At 46.8% G+C, this 19,394-nt stretch overlaps 2 protein-coding genes across 10 annotated transcripts in view; both read right to left on the reverse strand.

Annotated features, from left to right (window-relative positions):
- The window catches only part of PCBD2 (pterin-4 alpha-carbinolamine dehydratase 2), a 24,523-nt gene extending 13,005 nt beyond the window's left edge, over positions 1 to 11,518 (reverse strand). Inside the window, exons 1-2 of one of the 2 annotated variants that reach the window (XM_055811436.1) lie at positions 11,365 to 11,518; positions 8,882 to 9,013 (exon numbers count right to left, since the gene is read on the reverse strand). In XM_055811436.1, coding sequence (XP_055667411.1) covers positions 8,882 to 9,013; positions 11,365 to 11,445 — 213 coding nt within the window. In that variant the 5' untranslated portion in view covers positions 11,446 to 11,518. Of the gene's footprint in view, positions 1 to 6,465; positions 6,545 to 8,881; positions 9,014 to 11,364 lie in introns of those variants that run through there. The other variant, XM_027794343.2, reaches the window with a different exon arrangement.
- TXNDC15 (thioredoxin domain containing 15) overlaps positions 1 to 16,540 on the reverse strand; it is a 27,741-nt gene extending 11,201 nt beyond the window's left edge. For 4 of the 8 annotated variants that reach the window (XR_008748306.1, XR_008748305.1, XR_008748304.1 and 1 more), the window contains exons 1-6: positions 16,167 to 16,323; positions 15,609 to 16,048; positions 14,900 to 15,063; positions 14,567 to 14,697; positions 13,462 to 13,726; positions 8,882 to 9,013 (exon numbers count right to left, since the gene is read on the reverse strand). Coding sequence is in view for 1 of the 8 variants with exons in the window: in XM_055811433.1 (XP_055667408.1) it covers positions 13,530 to 13,726; positions 14,567 to 14,697; positions 14,900 to 15,063; positions 15,609 to 16,048; positions 16,167 to 16,308 (1,074 nt within the window). In the remaining 7 variants the exon portion in view is untranslated. Of the gene's footprint in view, positions 1 to 312; positions 1,254 to 8,881; positions 9,014 to 13,304; positions 13,727 to 14,566; positions 14,698 to 14,899; positions 15,064 to 15,608; positions 16,049 to 16,166 lie in introns of those variants that run through there. The other 4 variants (XR_008748302.1, XR_008748301.1, XR_008748307.1 and 1 more) reach the window with 4 other exon arrangements.
- Positions 16,541 to 19,394: the final 2,854 nt, after the last annotated feature.

Genomic DNA, 19,394 nt, shown 5'->3' on the forward strand with positions numbered 1-19,394 from the left:
CATGAAATCAGGACCTTCCCCTAGGAATAAAAAACATTTTCCTGCAAAGCACCCTTAGCGATAAAACAAACCCACAGCGCGGGGCTGACTCAGGACGGGGCTCCCCACTCACCGGTGTGTTCCCCACCAAAACCCTCCAAGACATCACAGCCAGCTTTATGTTTGTCCAAAGCAACTTTTCATCTCAGCCCGACAAAATTAAAGGAAGGAAAGGGCAAGGAGAAGAGGAAGAAGGGAAGCTCTCCCCAAACCCCCCTGCACGAAGCAGGTCTGTAGCTTTATAAAAAAGGAATAAAAAAAAATTACACTCACCTCACCCTGATAAGCTGTGGCCCTGCCAGTGGCTTTCCAGAGCAGATGTAACGTTTTAGCCAAACGTGATTGTTTGTGAAAGAAATAATTCTGATCAAAACCCGAAACTGCAGCCAGCAGAAGCGCTGCACTTCGTCACGTTAATCCGCCCTGACGGGGAGCAGCGAGCGGAGATTCCTACTGCGAGAGGAGCAGATGCGAAAGGTCAGCACTGGCCCGCGACTTCAAAACCCTTAACGTGTAAAACAGTGTGCATTAAAGCCTGAAACGGCTCACCGCGGGATTAACGGATGTCCGCTAAGTGGGTTTGATGTGCTTTTGGTGAGTAATGGTTAATTTTTAAATAGGGGCGTTGTAGTTTTATTTTAGTTTATTCTGCCAGCCAGAGTCCATTTTTAATTACAGCTGCAGAAAATAATATCCCAAAGCGTGTCTCTCCTTCGCGAGAGTACCAGAAAGCGAGAGCTGCTGGTGTAAAAGGCAATTTATGGTTTGGGAATGTAGTTGGGCATTACTCCAGAAGCAAGGGGATGCAAAAAGTTAAACAACCAAGACAGAGAGATGTGCTGTTTGCATTTAATGAGCATCTTTCCAGCACCCCCATAAAAAAAATATAAAATTAATGTATAAAGAGTTGCAAGACACCAGGTTTCCTTAACCAAAAAAGTAAAGAAAAGATTGTGAGTGACCATCCTCTTTAGCTCAGGCAGCATCAGTCTCACTTGCATTTTTCCAAACAGTGGTCTCCAACTGAATTCAAACCCACTGAATTTTCCATTCATTTTCCAAAGGTGTTTTAATGAGGAAAAAGCCCAAACTGCAGCTACTGACCTGCTCACAGTTGCTCCTTTTGGTTACGCATGTGGGGCAGCCCTGCCCGCGTGGCTGATAAACAGAACAAACGTTGTAACCCAAACAGAACGAATGACCAATTTGTGGGGCTGGAAAAAAGGGGAAACAATTCTTCTACTCCAAATCTACAAGACAGCTTGTGAAATCCAAAAGGCATTTTGACAAACAACTTCTTTTGCGCTTTCAGATCAATGCATGCAACAAGCGTTAAGGCAAATGCTGTAATAATTTTTACTTGAGTGATAATAAATCCATCTTTTAAGGAAAGCATCTGTATTAGAGCCAACTGGAGAGCTGCCCAAAGGTCAGCTGGGCAGATTTAAGCAGTGGCCTGCTTAAATGGAGATACAACAGGTCTACTCAGTGGGGAAAACAGCAATTAGAAATGCCAGCACCCCCAGTAATTCTAAACAATAAAATAATGGTTTATTCTAAGGAGAAATATGACCTAGCTCACCGAGAAAACGAGCATCCCTAATCACAGTTAAGTCACAAGAAAAATTAAATTGATGCAACTTCTTGGACACCTGGGATGGGACATCTTGCATGATGAAGGAGATGAAGGACACATGCCCATTCTGAGTCTTCAACTGAAACATGATTAATTGTATTTAAATATGATTAATGTTGTGATTAATCACTGGCCTGATACTGGTGGTAGTGCCATGATACTGTAATGGTGACACTGGTACTGCAACAGTACCTGCCACAGGCAGAAGGGATGCGAGGGTGGCGGGGTCTGTACACACAGCCCCTGCCCGAAGAGGAGATGAGACAGCCCGTGGTATGAAGGGGGGCCATCGCTGCCCACCACCTGCCTGACTTTTATCAGGCACAAATTTCTCATACGCATTAGAGCCGTGAAGTTGTAGCGAAGAGATTGAAAACGATGGTTCCCACACCTGTGAGGAAAGGCTAATTGTGAAGGGCTTGAAAGGACGTAAGAGGCTGCCGATGCACTAAACCAACACTACTTAAACCAATAAAAAGTCGCCAAGTGCAAAGCACTGGTCTGAAAATATTCTGCAGCACAGGCTGACTTTGCATATGGGTGTGTACCCTGCTAGCCATGCTGGCCATGAGAAGAAAATAAATCCGTTATTTCCCAACTCCCAGCACTGAGGGTTTAATTTCTGCCTAGACACAACCCAGTTCTGTATCTCCACCACTGCGGACTGCCTAGCTTTGCAAAATTTCCTACTGCTGGCTGCCAGTTAACTGGAAGCATCACTGGCCACAGGACCTGCTGAGCAGGGCACCGGTGTCATCTCCTCCTCCCCCTCCTCCTCCTCGGCCAGGGAAGGAAACCCGTGAGCCTTCAAACAAGCCATCTCCCCAGAACTTCTCCTCCCACCCGGCCCAGCTGCGGGCTCCGTGCCTTCCGCGGGCAGTGCCTGGCAGCGGGGCAGGCAGGGGAGCCATGGCCAGGTCCCGCAGCTGCGCCCTGACCTGCCGACTCAGAGGCGAGAGCATTATTGACTCAGTCAATCACAGGAATAAACTGAAGGAAGGTGTGACCATCCAGGAATCGTATATTTTTACTGTGCTCCGCTCGGAGACACTTGAGCTGGTTCATTCACTCCGTTTCAGCCTGCAGTTTAACCTCTGCCAGTCCCGAAAACTTCAGTATCAGTTTCTAATAAAGGAAAATATCAACAGGCAGATATGCTAGAAATTCATTATTTTCAGATACAAGTATTTTATCAACTTTATAAATCCTCTCATAAATAATTCTGATTTATTGCAAATCAGTTATTGTATTCATAAACGCAGGGAAGTTAGTGAACAACATAAGCAACAGAAATACTTTCATAACTTTGCAGGTGCACAAATCACAGCATATGGGAGAGGACTCAAAGGATAATGGAAAACGAAGCGGTTTAGGAAGGGCTATATGAAAACCAGCACCTACCTAGGCGGATAAAAAATAATTTATTTTCATTCCATGGGCAATCCAATGCACAACTCTAGCAGGAAGAGCAAGGAGACCGATCCTACACGAAAAATAGCAATTCCCCCCCAAACGAAAGCAAACAGGTTCGTCTTTTGATTAGCACAAGTGACAGTCGGGGCTGAGGCTGCTCAGGCTTTGAGGTTAAACACAACTGACATAAGCTGCACCTGAATCCAATCAGTCCCTGGGCTCTGAGAAGATTCACACGCGAGGACTAAATTTGTCACAAATGGGTTGGTTTCCGATCCTCCTGTAGCCAACTTGCTTTATTCTGACCCCTATTTAACAAATCAACTTAATGGGCACTGGGAGTGCTATAAAACTTAACAATGGAGTGATTTTAACTTTTAAAATACAGTTATGAAGCAAAATGTTGGAGAGCTCCTTCAATACTGGAAATCAAATTAAATCTAGACATTTTTTAACAGTCTTGACAGATATAATCCTAGTTACCATGTAAATTTATGGTAAGCTGCTGTGATATTAGCCACAGGTGCTACTTTTAATATATGGCCCGCATCTGGCTGGGAATAAAATTTCTCAGAGGACTGAAAATGACCTCACTATCAGACAATGGAGAAGAAAAAACCACAAGACCGCTGTGGCATATAAAAAGCTGGAGATGTGGTCCACAACCGAATATTTAACATAAAATTCATTTTAACTCTGCAGATTGTAGGTTAAAGGATATTATGTTTTCAATACGTAAAAGGCGTGGACATATTTCAGCCAAACAGCCAAAAGATTAAGTACATCAAGTGGCAATGAAATACACTGCCTTCATATATAAAAACAAATTTTCCAATCTTTGATCAACGCAGAAGACAAAGCAACGTGCCAGGAGTAGAAAAAGGAAGCGTGGATGCAGATTACATTACCGGGACTGGCACCAAGTACCACCATCAAAACAAATAAAAGAGTATTTATCGCATATCAATAGAGCATTGCATATGAAGAGAGCTAGCAAATTTGGAAATGAAATGTAAAGTGAGAATAACAATTTATTTAATATTTCTAGATTTTTTTGCACCATTTTAAGGAAGTTCTCAAAAACCGAGACTCCACAACTGCAATGAAACACACATGCTTCTACTCTCGCCACACACCATCCTCCAAAGCACTTCCTTACTGTCCCCTCCGCTCAGGCTCATCTTTCGCCTGTGTCCTGTAGCCCCAAAACACAGAATGGATTTAAAATAGCTTTTAAAACTCTTAGAGCATTTGATTTCCTGTCATTTTATAAAATGACGTTAGAGGTCTTATGGAGACTTCCTATATGATTTTTTTTTTAAAAAAACAACCTTAATTAAAAACTTACCCTATGAAAGAAAGCAGCTGTAAATGCTGAACCTGACCATCAGCAAACTTGCCCACCTTTGTAATTTCCTAACTGCATTTTCTGCCTTTGCATGATTACCTAAGGAAATGCAATCATACAGGCAGTTGCCCCTTAAACCCTCTGGTCAAATCCAACCAGTTTTGACAAGAGACATGGAAGTCTCCGAGTTAAGATGGTCCTGCCAATTTGGTGCAAATGAGCAGTTGGGTACGGGGCCCAAGGGGAGCGCTCAGCACCCCACGCTCAGAGTCCTTTGCAGCTGCCTGCCCAGCCCAGGACCGGGCTGAAGATGAATCTGGGGGAAATTCAGATTTTTAAGCCAGGTCTGGCCCCTTTGCAGGATCACCCCTCCTGAGGCATACTGACCCAAAACGCTGAGAAAATCCCACGAAATTCCTGAGATAAAGGCCAGGACACTGAGGTCCTTGGCAACCCTCCCCTCCCTCAATTGCTCAATGACCAACTTTCAACATTAGTCCCGACGTTTCTGCTGCTTCTTTTCTGAATTTGCAAAATGATAACTGGGAGAAGTTACCGACATGATCTGGAGGTGTAAATTAACCTTCTATCCAGATCCTGAATTTTGTTTGGGCAGACTGGAAGCAGAGGGCTCGCTCCACAGCTGAAAGATAAAATTTTGTTTCAGTAGCGCAAAGATAGGAATGGACAAGGGCGTGCCTTCTTGATGCTACACAGCAGCCCGAAAGCCTCGCTAGCCACTCGGCTCTTCCCTGCAGACAGGGAAAGAGCCCCTGAAGAAGCTCCCTGACGTGGCCGGGAGGTTTACGGAGGCTCACCGGCACCCAGACGCGTGGCAGGGCTTGAGACTTGCCATGGAGTGGTGCGAACCCACCCGCTCCCCCCGACCTTGCTCACAACCCAAGGTTTCTGCCGAGCACGTGGAAAAGCAACTCAACCATGGGGCTCCTGAGCGAGTGCACCCAAGTGCACCCAAGCGAGGGTCCTGGAGGTAAAAGACTCTGATTTTAACACACTGCTGCCTCTGCTCTTCAACAGTGGCAACAAGATGCGGCGGCTGCAAGGTATAAGGAGGAACAGCTGCAACATTGCGATCAGCACAGCTTTTCTAGACACGGTGCTCTACAACCCTGTTGCATTTGCATTTCTTCCCCCACCACTGGTGTATTTTATATTTCATACAAGATTCAGAACACCCACCCACCAGAAGCCTGTCTTACACTAAAGAACAATGGGAACACGGAGCAGCAGCCACCGCCCAGCACCAATGCCACCCAGTTCAGTACACCAGGACTGGTGTGTGGTGGGCAGCTACAGCAACGCATCTAGCACAGGACTTCCAGCCGGGACCCTCGGCTGGTTTGCAGTTCAGAGAACTGTGCCTCCAAAGCCCATTTTCATGAAAACGTATCTTCAGACTAACAAACAGCACCAGCACTTTCAAGTTGTGGGTTACAAACTAATTCCATGAGCCAGAATTGTCATTAGCTTGTCAGCCTTACAAAGGCAGCCCACGGCTGATCGCTTTTAACCGAGCTAATCTCAGTCTGAAAGCTTCAGGAATCTAAATAACTCTTGTTTCACAGAAGTTTCATTTCATTCTCATGCTGAAAATAATATACATAAACCAAGCTCATGTCTACACATTTGCACGACTTTATAATAAAAGTTGTGTTTATATTCTTAACATCTGTTGACATACACAGACTTTGTAAACCTGGCATAGATTTTAAAGCCACAGAATTTTCCATGCATCATGAACATTATCTGCGAGAAGCAATAAAAAAAAAAAAAAGCAATGAATACATTAATCACACCAATATCATCTGCAAAGCATAAATCTGAAATACCTTTCATGTCAGCTCAACTATTTATTTTTTTTACACACCTGATTTTACACCATCTGTGAAAGGGCAGCAGTAATCTGAGGAAATCATATTTCTCAGTCCTTTGACTTTTACTAAATACTTGCACTTTAAATATTGTAAACAGAATATTTATTATGTGAAATGAAAGAAGCTGTACCTACAAGTTCAGTTTTTTTCACTGCAGGATTAAATTCTCCCAAAGTACAATGCAGGCATAGCTCCACTTTTGTCATTTGTTCCCTAGGTCATAATAAACACAGTATTTACTAATAGTTGCTATAAACATAACCATCGATAAGCATACATGCATAATGTTAATTTACTTTCAGCTCCAACTTATTGAAAGGCAAATACTTGCTCTCTAATACCAGCTCGGGATCTAATACTCTCAGGACCTGCATGTCAAATCCTTTGGACTACACAGGAACGGCCTCTGCCTGTAACTGCAAATGGGGGCCACGACAGCTAGTTCATACAAGTCAGCAGGTGAGATTCTGCCTTCAGATATTCACCTACAACCCCGACCCAGCCAGAGCTGCCCAGAGGATCCAACCCACCCGCCCAGCTTGTTCTCCCGCCTGGGTGCAGAAAGTTCAGCTCTGCAGCCAATGCCTGCCCTCTGCTCTCATTTCTGCCTTACCCGACATCCACAAAGGGCAAGCAAGAGTGAAAACGTTCGTACCAGTATCTCCCAAATAATTCAAGTGTCAATTTTTTTTGAGTACCCTTTCTAAGGCAACACGTACTATGCATACTTCATCATTTATTAATGAGCATATTTAAACATACTCAACTTTCTGTATCGGTATGTGCTTCATCAGTCTTCAGACTGGGAAGATGCTGATATCTACCTATGCTGTAAAATAGATCTACACAGTCAAAACACCGCAACTTTGTAAATATTTGCCAAAGCAATGGGTTTTCTAGATATCTGCGGGTGCAGCACAGTGATTTGTCTCTTGACCTGTCTGTTGGCACACTGCCCAAGTCCATCTGATCAAACTGACTTATTTATTTCAGTGTGTAAAACCACTTCTGACTTAACTCAGGGTGTGTGGGGGAAAAGTCATTTCTAGTTGTGCTGAACCAACAAAGCCTGACCATGCCCTGTCAGAGACACTATTTCATGAATGTTCAGAGTGCAAAGGCTGAAAAGCTCAACTTCAAGGGTTACTTCTATCTCATTGGTGTCAAAGGTGGTCTCCACTGGTTGCTCCAGCTGCAAGCTGCCTGCACATCTCCCCAGGGTTTCATATGAGCTCCCTCTCACGGGCTTCCCTCCTTCGCTGCCCTCTGAACTGTCTGATACGGTTCAATTTGGTCTGTATTAACGTTCAGGTTTGAAGTGCTATCCAGGAAAAAATATACTGGGGGCTCTGGACATGCTCCCCGCGCCAGCACCATCCTGCTTGTGAGCTGGATTTTCCTGCAGTTGTTTTCTCTTCCACTTTCACCCAGCTCAGAGGGGCTGGGAGCACCTCACCCACCTTGTCTACTGCCTGAGCTTTCCTTACCATGACAACAAAAAAAAATGCATCAGTGTTACAAATTGTTGTTTGTCTAAGTCCCTGCAATTTACGAAAAAAAATCTTGGTCTGGGTTTAGGCATAGCCATGTAAATAAACGGCTCACAGCACAGCTCTGGGCCCCTAAACACACCAACAAACCTGTGGCTTCCCAAAGCCTGGAGCTCGCCACGTCCCTCCTGCAGCGAGGAAAAGAACCAGCTCAGCAAGAGTCACTGCCCGAACAAAACCCTGGCTTTCCTCTCCCACCCAAGAAAGCGCTCACCCCTCCTTCAGAAATAAAACCAAACGGAAATGCAGGCTCTCGCAACGTGACTTTTTTCAAAGCAATGTCATGATTCTTCAGAACGCGATTTTTTTAGGGGAATGTAGCTGACCACAGATCTCCAGATAAATTCAATGTTTTCAAAGCAAGTTTCTAACTGATGCCTAAGACGCATTCCTGCCAGTTTGAGACATGGCTCAGGACCCCGACTCCAAAGAAAAACCCAACAAGGTCCAACCAGCAGTGTGCTGTGCCGAAGACACTGCGAGATCAGCTCCTATGATTCATTCCGGAATACACTAGAACTGTCTTCCTGCTTAGAAGGTGAAACGTATCATGTTTTCCCCAACTTATTTGCCAAAAGCGTCTGTTCTTATATCTACCCATTTTTCTCAAGTTCTTTCCTGACAGAAATGAACCTCACCAGTTACATATTAGCATTCACTTGCAAGTGCTAGTAATGAAAAAAAAAATAATTAAAAAATCAGGGTCGGATATTATTTGTCTAGTGCCATAGTCCTGACCCTGACCTTGACCCTAATATGATAATCAAGAAATTGTAATATTAGACCAAATTTACTTAATAACTACAAAATGGAATTAATTCACTCCACCTAATGAGATCAGAATCAGAGAGCAATGCGTCGAGGCAAACCCAAGAAGGTTTGGCGCCACAAGGATACTCCCAAATTTCTGAATATAAATACTTTCCCATCAGGACCGTATGGAAATCAAAGCAATTACATTTCCTTTATATTACAAGTAGTATATAATAATAATAATTACCTGATTAAAATTTTTGAAATTGAACTCTTTGTAGATGGCATCTCTTTCACCTAACTCAGACCAGCCCGAAGCTTTGAGATCAAGTAAAACTTGGCTCCTCTCCTCTGTCGTCAGCCAGTGAGACTGAGAAGACTATTCAGGGAAGAAAAGAAAAACATGACACGAGTGAGGCAGAGGTTGTCTTTTGTACAACAGTAAGAAAACCACACGATGAAATTGTGGTTACGGACTGTAGAAAGGTAAGGAGGTGGAAAATTCACTGTACAGTTTCTTACTGTTTATAATTTCACAGACCAGCTTAACTCAAAACAGACAAACCCCACCATTTCTGTTTGGTCAATTAAGTTTGGCTAAATGCTCTTCCACGGGAATGGGAAGGGACACCAGCATACCTGCACCCATCCCTCGTTCATCCGAATTACCCAGATGCTCTAACGCTTGAATTAATTTTCAAATATACCACTCATATAAAGGATTATTTACATTATATGCCAAATGTACCATTATAAGGCTAAAAGGGATATTGGGAAATACCTATTTCAAAAGACAGAAGTAAACCAGGAGACTGCATCCTACCTAGCCTGTATTTTACTAGTCCTAAGCAAGCAGGAATGGATTTAAAGATAGCACTGTGGAGTTCTATAAGCAATGAGCTTTTTAACTAACAATGAAGAGAAAAAAAATTGACAATACAGACACCATTACGAGAAGTTACACGTTACTGGTATAAGCACTCGATTCTGCAAAGCCCCTGCATTTAAACAGGTCTTCCTTGAAGCAGGAGTCCTTCTGGAGCCACGGGGAGCACAAGCAGGGATGTAACAGCACACCGTGAGCTTAAATATTTGAATCAGTACCTGACTCATTCACGGGGCCTGGGCCAGACCCGGAGGAAAGTTCTATGAGGTGTTTGGAAGCTGTTTGATATTTTTACTAAAAGCAGAGACTAAGGAATGAGTGATTGCAGAGATGACCCTTTCTGACAGATGGGTCTCAAACTCCTATCAGAAACGCAGCGCTGGAACGGGAAGCACCTTTCTCCCCAGCAGGGCAGAAGCCAGATCGCTTCAGGCTTTCCATCAGCAGCTAGAGCAGCTTTGCGAGGGCTTCCAGACAGGGGACGAGCAATTTTGCTCCAGAGCTTCACCCAGACACCGGGGGTTCAGGAGCACCCACCGCCCGTTCAGCAGCTCAGGGAAACTGGTGCCTTTGCCAGTCGGCACTGGCAGCTCCGCTGGAGACAGGCAGGAGCCAGTGCCACCAGATGGGGCTGTGAGCCCGAGCAGAGCAGGAATTAACGCAATTAATGCGACTCCAGCAAGGCTCTAAGATGCCGGAGCAACATTTTCACCAGTATTAAGGAACAAAAAAACCCCTGCACTGTGTAAATCAAACCGCATCGCTCCCACCGCTTGCATTCAGTTGGATACACCCAGTCCAAGCGATGGGTCTTACAGGTCCCAAACTGAATTAATTTAGGCTTTTTACGCTTCAAACCCAACTTTGGACTCGCAGGAATGGAAACACCCAATTTGTTGTTGCTCCAGTCGCAGTTGCAGGCATGAATTTCTGACATTCTTCTTTTTCCAAGCATATACAAAATTGCCGCTGCCAACAGCTGCCTTGAAGAGTATTATTTTATCTGGCACCAGATGAAATCGCTAATTTACAAAAAATCGGGGGGGGGGGGTGGGCGAGCTAGCAAAGCCCAGGCCTACGAACAGGAGGCAGCGCACAGCTGGTTCCTCCAGCTGGCAGCAGAGATGCTCTCAGTGGGTTTTGGGGATGTTGCAGTTGCCTCCCCGAGGCCTCGCCGGTGCTGATGAGGCACCACCGGCCCTTGAAATGAGACGGTAGGAGTTTTTAATGGAAGTAGGGAGAGTGCGAATGACGCAGGCCCCTAGCACGGCAAGGGCAGCGTTCTGTTTAGGAGCAGGTTGCAAAGGCCCCGTCCCAAGTCAGCCCTGCAGCACATGGGGACCGTGAAAACGAAGCCGAGGCGGCGGGAGATGCCAGCTGTGCCCCAGCGCAGACCCTGCGCTGCAGCCGGGTAGCACCAGGCAAACGCCGCCGGGGCACCCAGGGGCCCTGCACCCAGCCCGCCATGTGCGGCAGCTTGGACCCGGCCATTGGGACTCTTCACTGGGAGGGGGCTTAGGGGAAAAGAGCCAATTTATGTGATTAGCATAATTAATTAAGTTTATGTAATTCATGTAAAAAAACTACAACGTACCAAAGAAAAAAAAATTACATGGGATGAAAAAAAATAATTAAAAAAAAATTTGCATTACAAAAAAGAAATTACACGCTCCCCCAAAAAATTTATGTTACCAAAAAATTTATCCGGTACAAAAAAAAAAAAAATTAGGTAGTACAAAGCCATTATAATTGAACGGCACAAAACGCGGCAGGCTGGAGGGGGCCAAACCTGCGCTTCAGTTAGCACAAGGCACGCTCACCCCGCACCGCCCCGCGCCCCTCACCATGGCCGCTCCCCGCCGCGCCGCGCCCGCCGCCCGCCGCGCCGCCAGCAGCGCCCGCAGCCCGGCCCCGCCGCCGGGCATGGCCCCGCACCGCGCCCGCCGCCGCCGCAAATGGCGGGCAGGGGCCGCCCCCCCACGGCGGCCTTCCGGGGCGGGGGGAGCGGCGGGCGGGGAGCTGCCGGCCGGGGGGAACGGAACGGAATGGCCCGGAACGGCCGCTGCCGGGCGCGGGGGGGACCGGAACGGCCCGGAGCGGCCGCAGCCCGGGGCAGGGGGGAAACGGAACGGCCGCTGCCCGGCGCGGGGGGGAACGAAACGGCCCGGAACGGCCGCTGCCCGGCGCGGGGGGGAACGAAACGGCCCGGAACGGCCGCTGCCCGGCGCGGGGGGGAACGAAACGGCCCGGAACCGGCCCGGCCGCTGCCCGGGGCGGGGGGAGCAGAACGGAACGGAACCGGCCCGGCCGCTGCCCGGCGCGGGGGAAGGGAACGGCCCGGCCCGGCCCGCGGCTGCCGGAGCCAGCGGGCTGCAGGCTCAGCCCGGTGCCGCAGCGCTGCCCCAGCCGCCCCCCGGGGGGCACCACGCTTGGACACCCCCCCCCCGCCTGAGCGCCGCGGCGCTAATTACTGCGGGGAGCCCAGCCCCGCGCCTCTCAAATTAATTGCCGTTGGCAGAGGCAAGAATGCGCCACTGTTCCATTAAAAATCTTGACTCTTTATAGAATACATCCCAGCGATTAACTATTGTGTATTAATGTGAAAATCAATGTATTAATAAAATACATCCTAGCTTTATCTCCAGTAATCCCAGTTTTCTCAGCGCAGTTTCCTTTTTGTACACAAGGACCTCAGGTTTCCAAAGGGGAAAGAGCGAGCCACCAGGAAAACACCCAAAGAATGATGTTGCAGGGATATAAGCTCTTTGTCAAACAAGAAATCCTATGGTTGTATTTTTTTCATCTTAATTTGCACTCCAAAGCTTCCCATCAGGGGCCTAAGGCAAGCCTCCACCATGTATAAATGCTACACAAGCACATAATCCAAAAAACACAACGTACCCATGCCTTATTCAGAGTCTTCCAGACTAATTACAACTAAAACCCATCTAAATTCTTTACATAACCTCAGCTGTAGACTGTGCAACCAGCAAACCATGTAAGCAGAAATTTAAATAAATCTCAAAACTGGTCTTGCATATTTAGGCAGATGATCCACACTTGAGAAGTTTTAGTCCTGTAAGAAACTGACTTAAATGGTTACACTAAAAACCCGTTTAAAAAAAAAAAGAGTAAGGACAATGAACACAATATAGTTCTACAGAAATGTGGTAAATTATTCGTGTATACCAAATAAAGGGGCAAACTTTGGAAGTTATTCTAAATCTTACAAAGAACTACCACAAAGTCAAAACTCCTCCAGCACAGTGAAGCAGAAAACCAGCATCCAACCCCAGCACCAAAGGTGGGACACAGTCACCCTGTCAAGGGTCGTGTATAACGCTCCGCAACTGTTATTGCTGATATACAATGGAATAACTCATTTTAAGTATGCTACTTTTTTTAAACACCTTTTTCTCCATAGTTAATTTTATTGTCAAACTAATCTAGCAACATCACCATTCATCAGCGTTTTCCTTTAAAATGTTGTATTTCAGGAATATACCAGCCAAAACCTGAGTATGACCTGTGTGGGCTAACACATCCTATTCCTATCATGTTTACCACATTGTCCACGTGGAAGCACACATGCCTGTGTGTTCTGTAGATGAACCATGGATTCTACCAGAGCAGAAGTAACCTGGCTCCTGTGCCAAGCAGTGCCACACATACAGGCCAACGTGCTGTAAAAATCTTACTCAATCTACAAAGCTCAGGGACCTCTTCAGAGGAGCAAAGCATCACCTATTTACATTACAGTCCATGAAAAATAAGCCAGTCAGAGTAGCTTAATAAATAATTTTTTAGTTCATGTTTGTTTACTTATCACATAAATCGCTATGAATTTGCTTTTTACAGATTCAGTAGCTGATAAATAAAGCAGATTTTTAGTCGAGGTTATAAATTACAGCAAACAAATTCAACAGTTCATTCCTACATACTTTTAGTCCATACAAACTCTTGCTTCACCAGGAAACGGGAAATTCCGTCCCTCCTTTGGCATCTCAGATTATTCCTGATGTTCGTGCTCCTGTCCTGGGATCAGCCACCGAATGCTCTCCGTTCGAACAGTAGCATACATGACAAAGCTAGCCAGAAAGAGCAAAGAAAACAGAAGCAGCCAGTCTATGCCTTTCGTCAGAACACTGGGCAGGGGGCCTTCCCAGTCTTCCTCAGTCACGGCCACATCGCTTTTAGCTTCTATACCTAAAAGAGGAAGCACTTGATCAAAACTGGTAATACACATTAAATACAGAGAAGTTGCTTCTATTTGGAGCCTATGTCCCTGTTCTCAGACTAAGGCACAGGTACTAAAAATTTTGGCAGGGTGCCCCCTGTGTGTTAACATTTATCTAGTGTGTAGTTTAGTTACATAAAACCAAACTGATTTTTTGTGTGTGTTTTCATAATAGGAGAAGGCTTGTTCTGTCGCTCCACAGCACAGCCTTGTATAAGTTTGTGGGTTTCTTTCTTTTTGTGAAGTTTTTTTTTGTTTGTGTTGTTTTGAGTATTTCTGCAAATGTAGCAATTTTTGGCCTCTAATGAAGGCCCTGGTAGGCCTATATATGGTTTTTGGTTCATTTTTCTTTACAGAAGCACAGAAGGACTGTGCTGGAGCTGCGCTCACAGTGTGCACAGCTAGGTCACGGTAACTGGATTCCTTTTGTCTCCTCCAGCACAAGAACTGAAACCATCTTACCGCCCAGCTGCTCTCAGCCTTACATGGCACTGGCAATGACCCCAAGGTTTATCTGCCTTTATTCCCAAATTAAATATTTGGGCAGGAAGATGTGCTCAAACCTAGCACTCTCTCTAGTTAAACCCCACTTTTTCTGTTTCTCCCCACTCTTGAGACAGCAGCCCAATGTTCAGCACACCCTGAAATCCAGCTCACTGCAGCAACTGATTATATAAACCTTTATTGGGTCCTCTCAGGATCTTCATGAAATTCATCTGAAAGGCCAAACATCAGCGAGAGGAAAGCCCAGTTTGGAGCTAAAAGCCAGCCTGTTCTTCTTACAGACACATCAGGGCTGATTCACATACCTGTTTGATTAAAAATGAAGTCTTTCAGTGTTTCCAGCGTTCTGTCTGTATGATTAAATCTAGCCATAGGTTTAGCACCTTGGAAAAGGAGGATATTGGGTACAGCCACAGTTCCAAATCTAGTTGACAAACTGGTGGGCATAAAGAAAATACAAAGTATGAATGAAAAGAAATCCACTGGAGGAAGAAACAAAGATAGTCACGACACAGGAAGTGTCAGTTTTGCTAAAGTAAATAGTTGCTTTATAAGAAAAAAAAATTACTCCTGTTTTTATAACACAAAGCTTGGTAACGGAAATAAACTGATGCTAGAGCACAGGAAGTGTAAGTTACCTGCTGTGCTGAGATGCATCCAGTGCCAGGAAGCGAAGAGTTGGAAATGCTCGAGGTAAAGAATTAAAATGAGGTGCCAGACTGGCAGAAAAGCGACACCATGGTGTATAGAACAAGACTAACGTACAGTCACTGCTGTTTGGGTTTAAGAACTCCATCAGGTCCTTAGAGAAAGCAGAAGAAAACCAAACATAGACAATTATATATTTAAGAGTTAAAATCTACATAGGAATGCATCTTTCAGCAATTGATTACACACTTGACAATATTTGTTAAGTAGATCAAGTAGCTGCACATTTGTTTAACCTTTTTAAAACAGATGGAAAAATGTAATTAACTTTTTAAAAAATATATATCTACACACACGTAACTACTACAAGAAACAAGCTAGAAATAGGCACCAACAATAAATGCCATTAACAAATTCAGAAAGAGACAGTTAATCCATGCAGCACAAAAGCTGACAGTTGACTGCAGTCACACAGATGAAGACAGAGGCACGTGGACTGAACTGTATCTCCGTCATTTTTTGCTCAGAATGACACAAAAGGCCTCCTTCCCGGACATTGCCTCTTTTTGCTAGCACAGAGCATGTTACATGAGGAAATATGTTAACTCAAACTGAAAGAAACCCCGGGTGCTGACAGGGCATTTTCCACCATCCTCACGTGTTCAAAACACCGAGCAGTGAACCGGGCGATCTGCTCACCTGGGACACATTCAGGATCTGCAGTGTGAAGCGCTCGATGCCAGTTGTGTTCCTCTCCTCGCAGTTCACTTTGGGAGCTTTGGTGCTATCGGTGCCGTTCGAGTCCTCGGCCGGCGCGGGCAGCACCGTCTCCAGCACGGCCTGCTCCCGGCCCTGGCCGCCCGCCGGGCCGAGGGGAGCCGCGGGGCTGCTCCCAGCGCCACACGCAGCGCCTCCGGCCGCCGCATCGCAAGCCCCCGTAGTGACGGCGGACGCCTGGCCGTCCCTCGCCTCCCCCGGCACCACCGAGAGCACCACGGCCTGCTGCGCGGGGAGCCCGCTGCCCAGCATCGCGTCTGCCATCTCCGCAGTCCGGTACCGCACCGGCTCGCCGCCGCCCTGCGCGGAGCTGGCCCCGGGGGAGCGGGGCTGCCCGCCGGCGCTCTGCTCCGCCAACGCCCCTACGCCGGGAGGGAGATGTCAGCTCCGCGCTGCGGCACAGCCCCGGCCTCCCCGCACCCCACGCCCCGGCCCCTGGCGCCCACCGCGGCCGCCAGCACCGAAGCCCACCGGCCTCACCTGCAGGAAGGGCCCTACCGAGCCAGGCCAGCGCCAGCAGCAGCCGCCACATCTTCGGCGCAGCCCCGGCCCCGGCGCCGGCCACCCCTGCAGCGCTGCGTCTCCCCGGACAACGGCCACTTCCGCCGGAGCCCTGGCCCATTTCCGCTTCCGGTGCGCCGCCGCCGCCGCGCGTGCGTGTGTGCGTGCGGCCGCGTGGGTGGCGTGCTGCCATCTTGTCCTGCAGCGGGGCGGGCGCCGCGGCCGAGCTGCCGGTGGAGGCTACGGCGGGGCTGGGGCGGGTGTGCCGCCCAGGGACCGGCTCCGTGCTGGCCAGCTTCGCCCAGCCTGCGCTTTTCCTCCTCCGCGCCCCGTCGGTGTGGCTGTGGGAAGAGGCCTCCGGTCAGGGACACGATTCCCACAGCCGCGCTCCTCTGGGAGCCCAGAGGCTCTTCAGCTGAGGGGGGCGGAGGCCTGCCGGGTCCGGAGAGCAGCCCCGGGCCCGGGCCCTGCCAGCGTGCAATGCAAATCGGTTGGTTTGCAGCGAGTTCGCCGCCGCAGGCCCTGCCGAGCCCCCGCATGGCTGCCACATGCGTTCCTGCGTGCCGCCCTCGCAGCCCGAGCCAAGGCCGCCGCGCCACAGCCGCTGCTGGAGGTTGGCAGGGATTTCAGTGTTGATTTAAATTAGTTCAGGCCAAAAATTCTTGCAAGCAGGGGAAATGTCACCCCTAGGACTTGACAGGATGTTATGATTGAAGGGTAATTCGCTCCAGCAACGTGTTTTGTTATAAGCCGGTATTGCAGCCCCAGGGGCCTGCTGGGACCGGGACTTCCTAACAGCCACTCTCTGCCGAAGGATTTGCCTGCTTCCACCCGCTACGGAGAAGCACAGATCTGGCTTGGGATGTGTTTGCACATGAAAAGTAAACTTTAACCTATAGCCTGGCTGGGGTAAGGGTAAAAGCCTGCAAACTAAAGGCATAGATGTAAAGCTTTAAAGGAAAGATAAGCTCTTGTCCATCAGCATATTGGCCAAAGGCGAGATACATACTCTTGGTTTTTGTTTTTAGGAAATACTAATTCCTCCTGTCATAGAATTAGTTCTTGCTTGCTTTCAGTTTAATAGTGAAGCTTCAGGCCTATTTGGCAGATTTTGAAAATGAACATAGTACCTCAAGTGCTGGTAACCCTCATTCTTTGTTAAAGCTGCTAGCACCGCACCATGAGATTTGGCCAGAAATTTGTATCTGTCAAAAAATGTGTGAGAATTATAACCTAGGGAGAATATGAACCATAGACACATGCTGGAAAAAAGTAAGGAAAACACCGTACATGCATATAAATGGAGATGACTGTCAGCTTTATTACAGAAATGGGATTTTTGTCTTACTTATTTACCAGGGGACACTTCTCCGACTCTGCCCTTTCTTACAGCACACGTTTTCTTGCTTTTTTCTTTCCAAGTCCAATTTGCAGAAGCATTAATAGAAGACATAATAGCCTAAAGATAGAAAACATTAGGTTTGCACATAGAGGGAAAATAATTAATTAGACCAGCTGACAGAGACCAAGGAAGCAAGCCTGAAAGCAAAAGCACGTATGGAATCCCAGCTGGTGCAGACTAGGCAGGAAAAAGCTGCCCCATCCCCAGTTGTCCTTTGAGTTTGGACAAAGCAGCATTTTCAACTTGAGAACAATTTTCCTTCTCGTGGCCAAGGGCTGCATATGGTTCCCAGCTCTCGGCTCTGTGCCATCAGGGTCCCGCGTCTCCCCTGCTGCAGCCCTGGATGGTGCCAGATCTCAGATGCTGGTGATGATACTCCAAACCTTTAAAATAACAGATAACCTTCTGGCAGCACACCTCCATCTGACACACTTCTGTGGATTTCATCCTAACATAATATCCTTCCTACCGTAACACAAATCAAAAGGTTTGTGCAAAACACTATTTTATTTTTTTTAGTGACTACAAGTAATCTATTAATGGAACTCCCCAGAATTATAAACAGGTTTTATCATACCTAACGCACAACAAACATACTATCCCAGTGCTTATGTATTGCAGAGAAGGCACATTTCTTACAATGCCTGCCAGTTTTGTTGCAAAACTTTTCAGTGGCTTGCATTTTTCTGATTTTTAATGCCAAATGTCTGTTTTCAGGAAAAAGTCTAGGAAAAAAATACATTGTTTTGCATCTATTCAAAAATCTTGGACACATTAGAAAAGCTGTTTGCTAAATTTCAGATCATTCCCTAGCCAAGAGGAGGATTTGCAAAATACGATTCCTTTGTTGCACCCCTGAATAAACACCAGAACTTGGTGGGCGTTTGTGCATCTTAGATTTCTGCAGCTGGACTCCTCTCCCCTGGAATTCAGTCACACTGGGCAATCTCCTTCGCAGGCAACACGGCAAGAGAAGGAGCAACGAGTACATGGACTGGGACAATGAGGCAACACCGGGACCTGCACCAAGCCCAAGGTTTCCCCTCATGTATAATCCCAACACCCTCACAGCTATGACATTCTGTGTATTCAGTAGCTCAAAGATGAGGTAGGAGAGAACACAATCAGCACTCCAGTCAGGAGCACTGACTGAGGTCGCAGGCAACTTTTTGGGATGTGTGACTTTGTAATCTTTGTTTGCTCACTGTGGCTGCAGTTGATAGTTTTTATTTAAAAACATGACCACTTGAAGAAGTAAATACACATTTTAGTATTAAGCATCTCTCAAAGGCCTACTCTTAAGTAATCAAACTTGCACCAATTGTTACTGTGATGTTTTTTCACTAATTAGAACAGGCTTTTGTGGTATGAAAAAAACCAGCATGAAAGGCAGGAAGATTTATCTGCCTCAGATCATTTAAGCAACACTTAAGAATTCCACAACATTTTCTGGCTTCAAAGTAGTTAGAAGTTTTTAACTAATGATTCCTTCCAGCAACCCAGCAAGACAAGCAGGTATTTTTATCATCTTTTTACCAATGGGAAAAAGGAGCCCTTGCCATCCCTACGCCATGCGGGGAACCTGGGCAAGAGCCAGCTCCGGAACACGGTAGCTTTTGGGCTGCCAATTCTGTATGGTCAGGCCACACCTCCTTCCCAAATGTTAAATAAACACAGAGCCACAGGCAGAACTCTGATAAAAATAGCATGCAGCGCAAGGCAGCAAGTCACTCCTTTGGGTTTAGGCATTACAGCTTTAAATGATTAACTGTCAGGAAAAATCTTCACTTGTCTTGGTCCAAAAC

This window comes from Falco peregrinus, chromosome 8 (genome assembly GCF_023634155.1).
Source record: "Falco peregrinus isolate bFalPer1 chromosome 8, bFalPer1.pri, whole genome shotgun sequence".
Taxonomy (NCBI): Eukaryota; Metazoa; Chordata; class Aves; order Falconiformes; family Falconidae; genus Falco; species Falco peregrinus.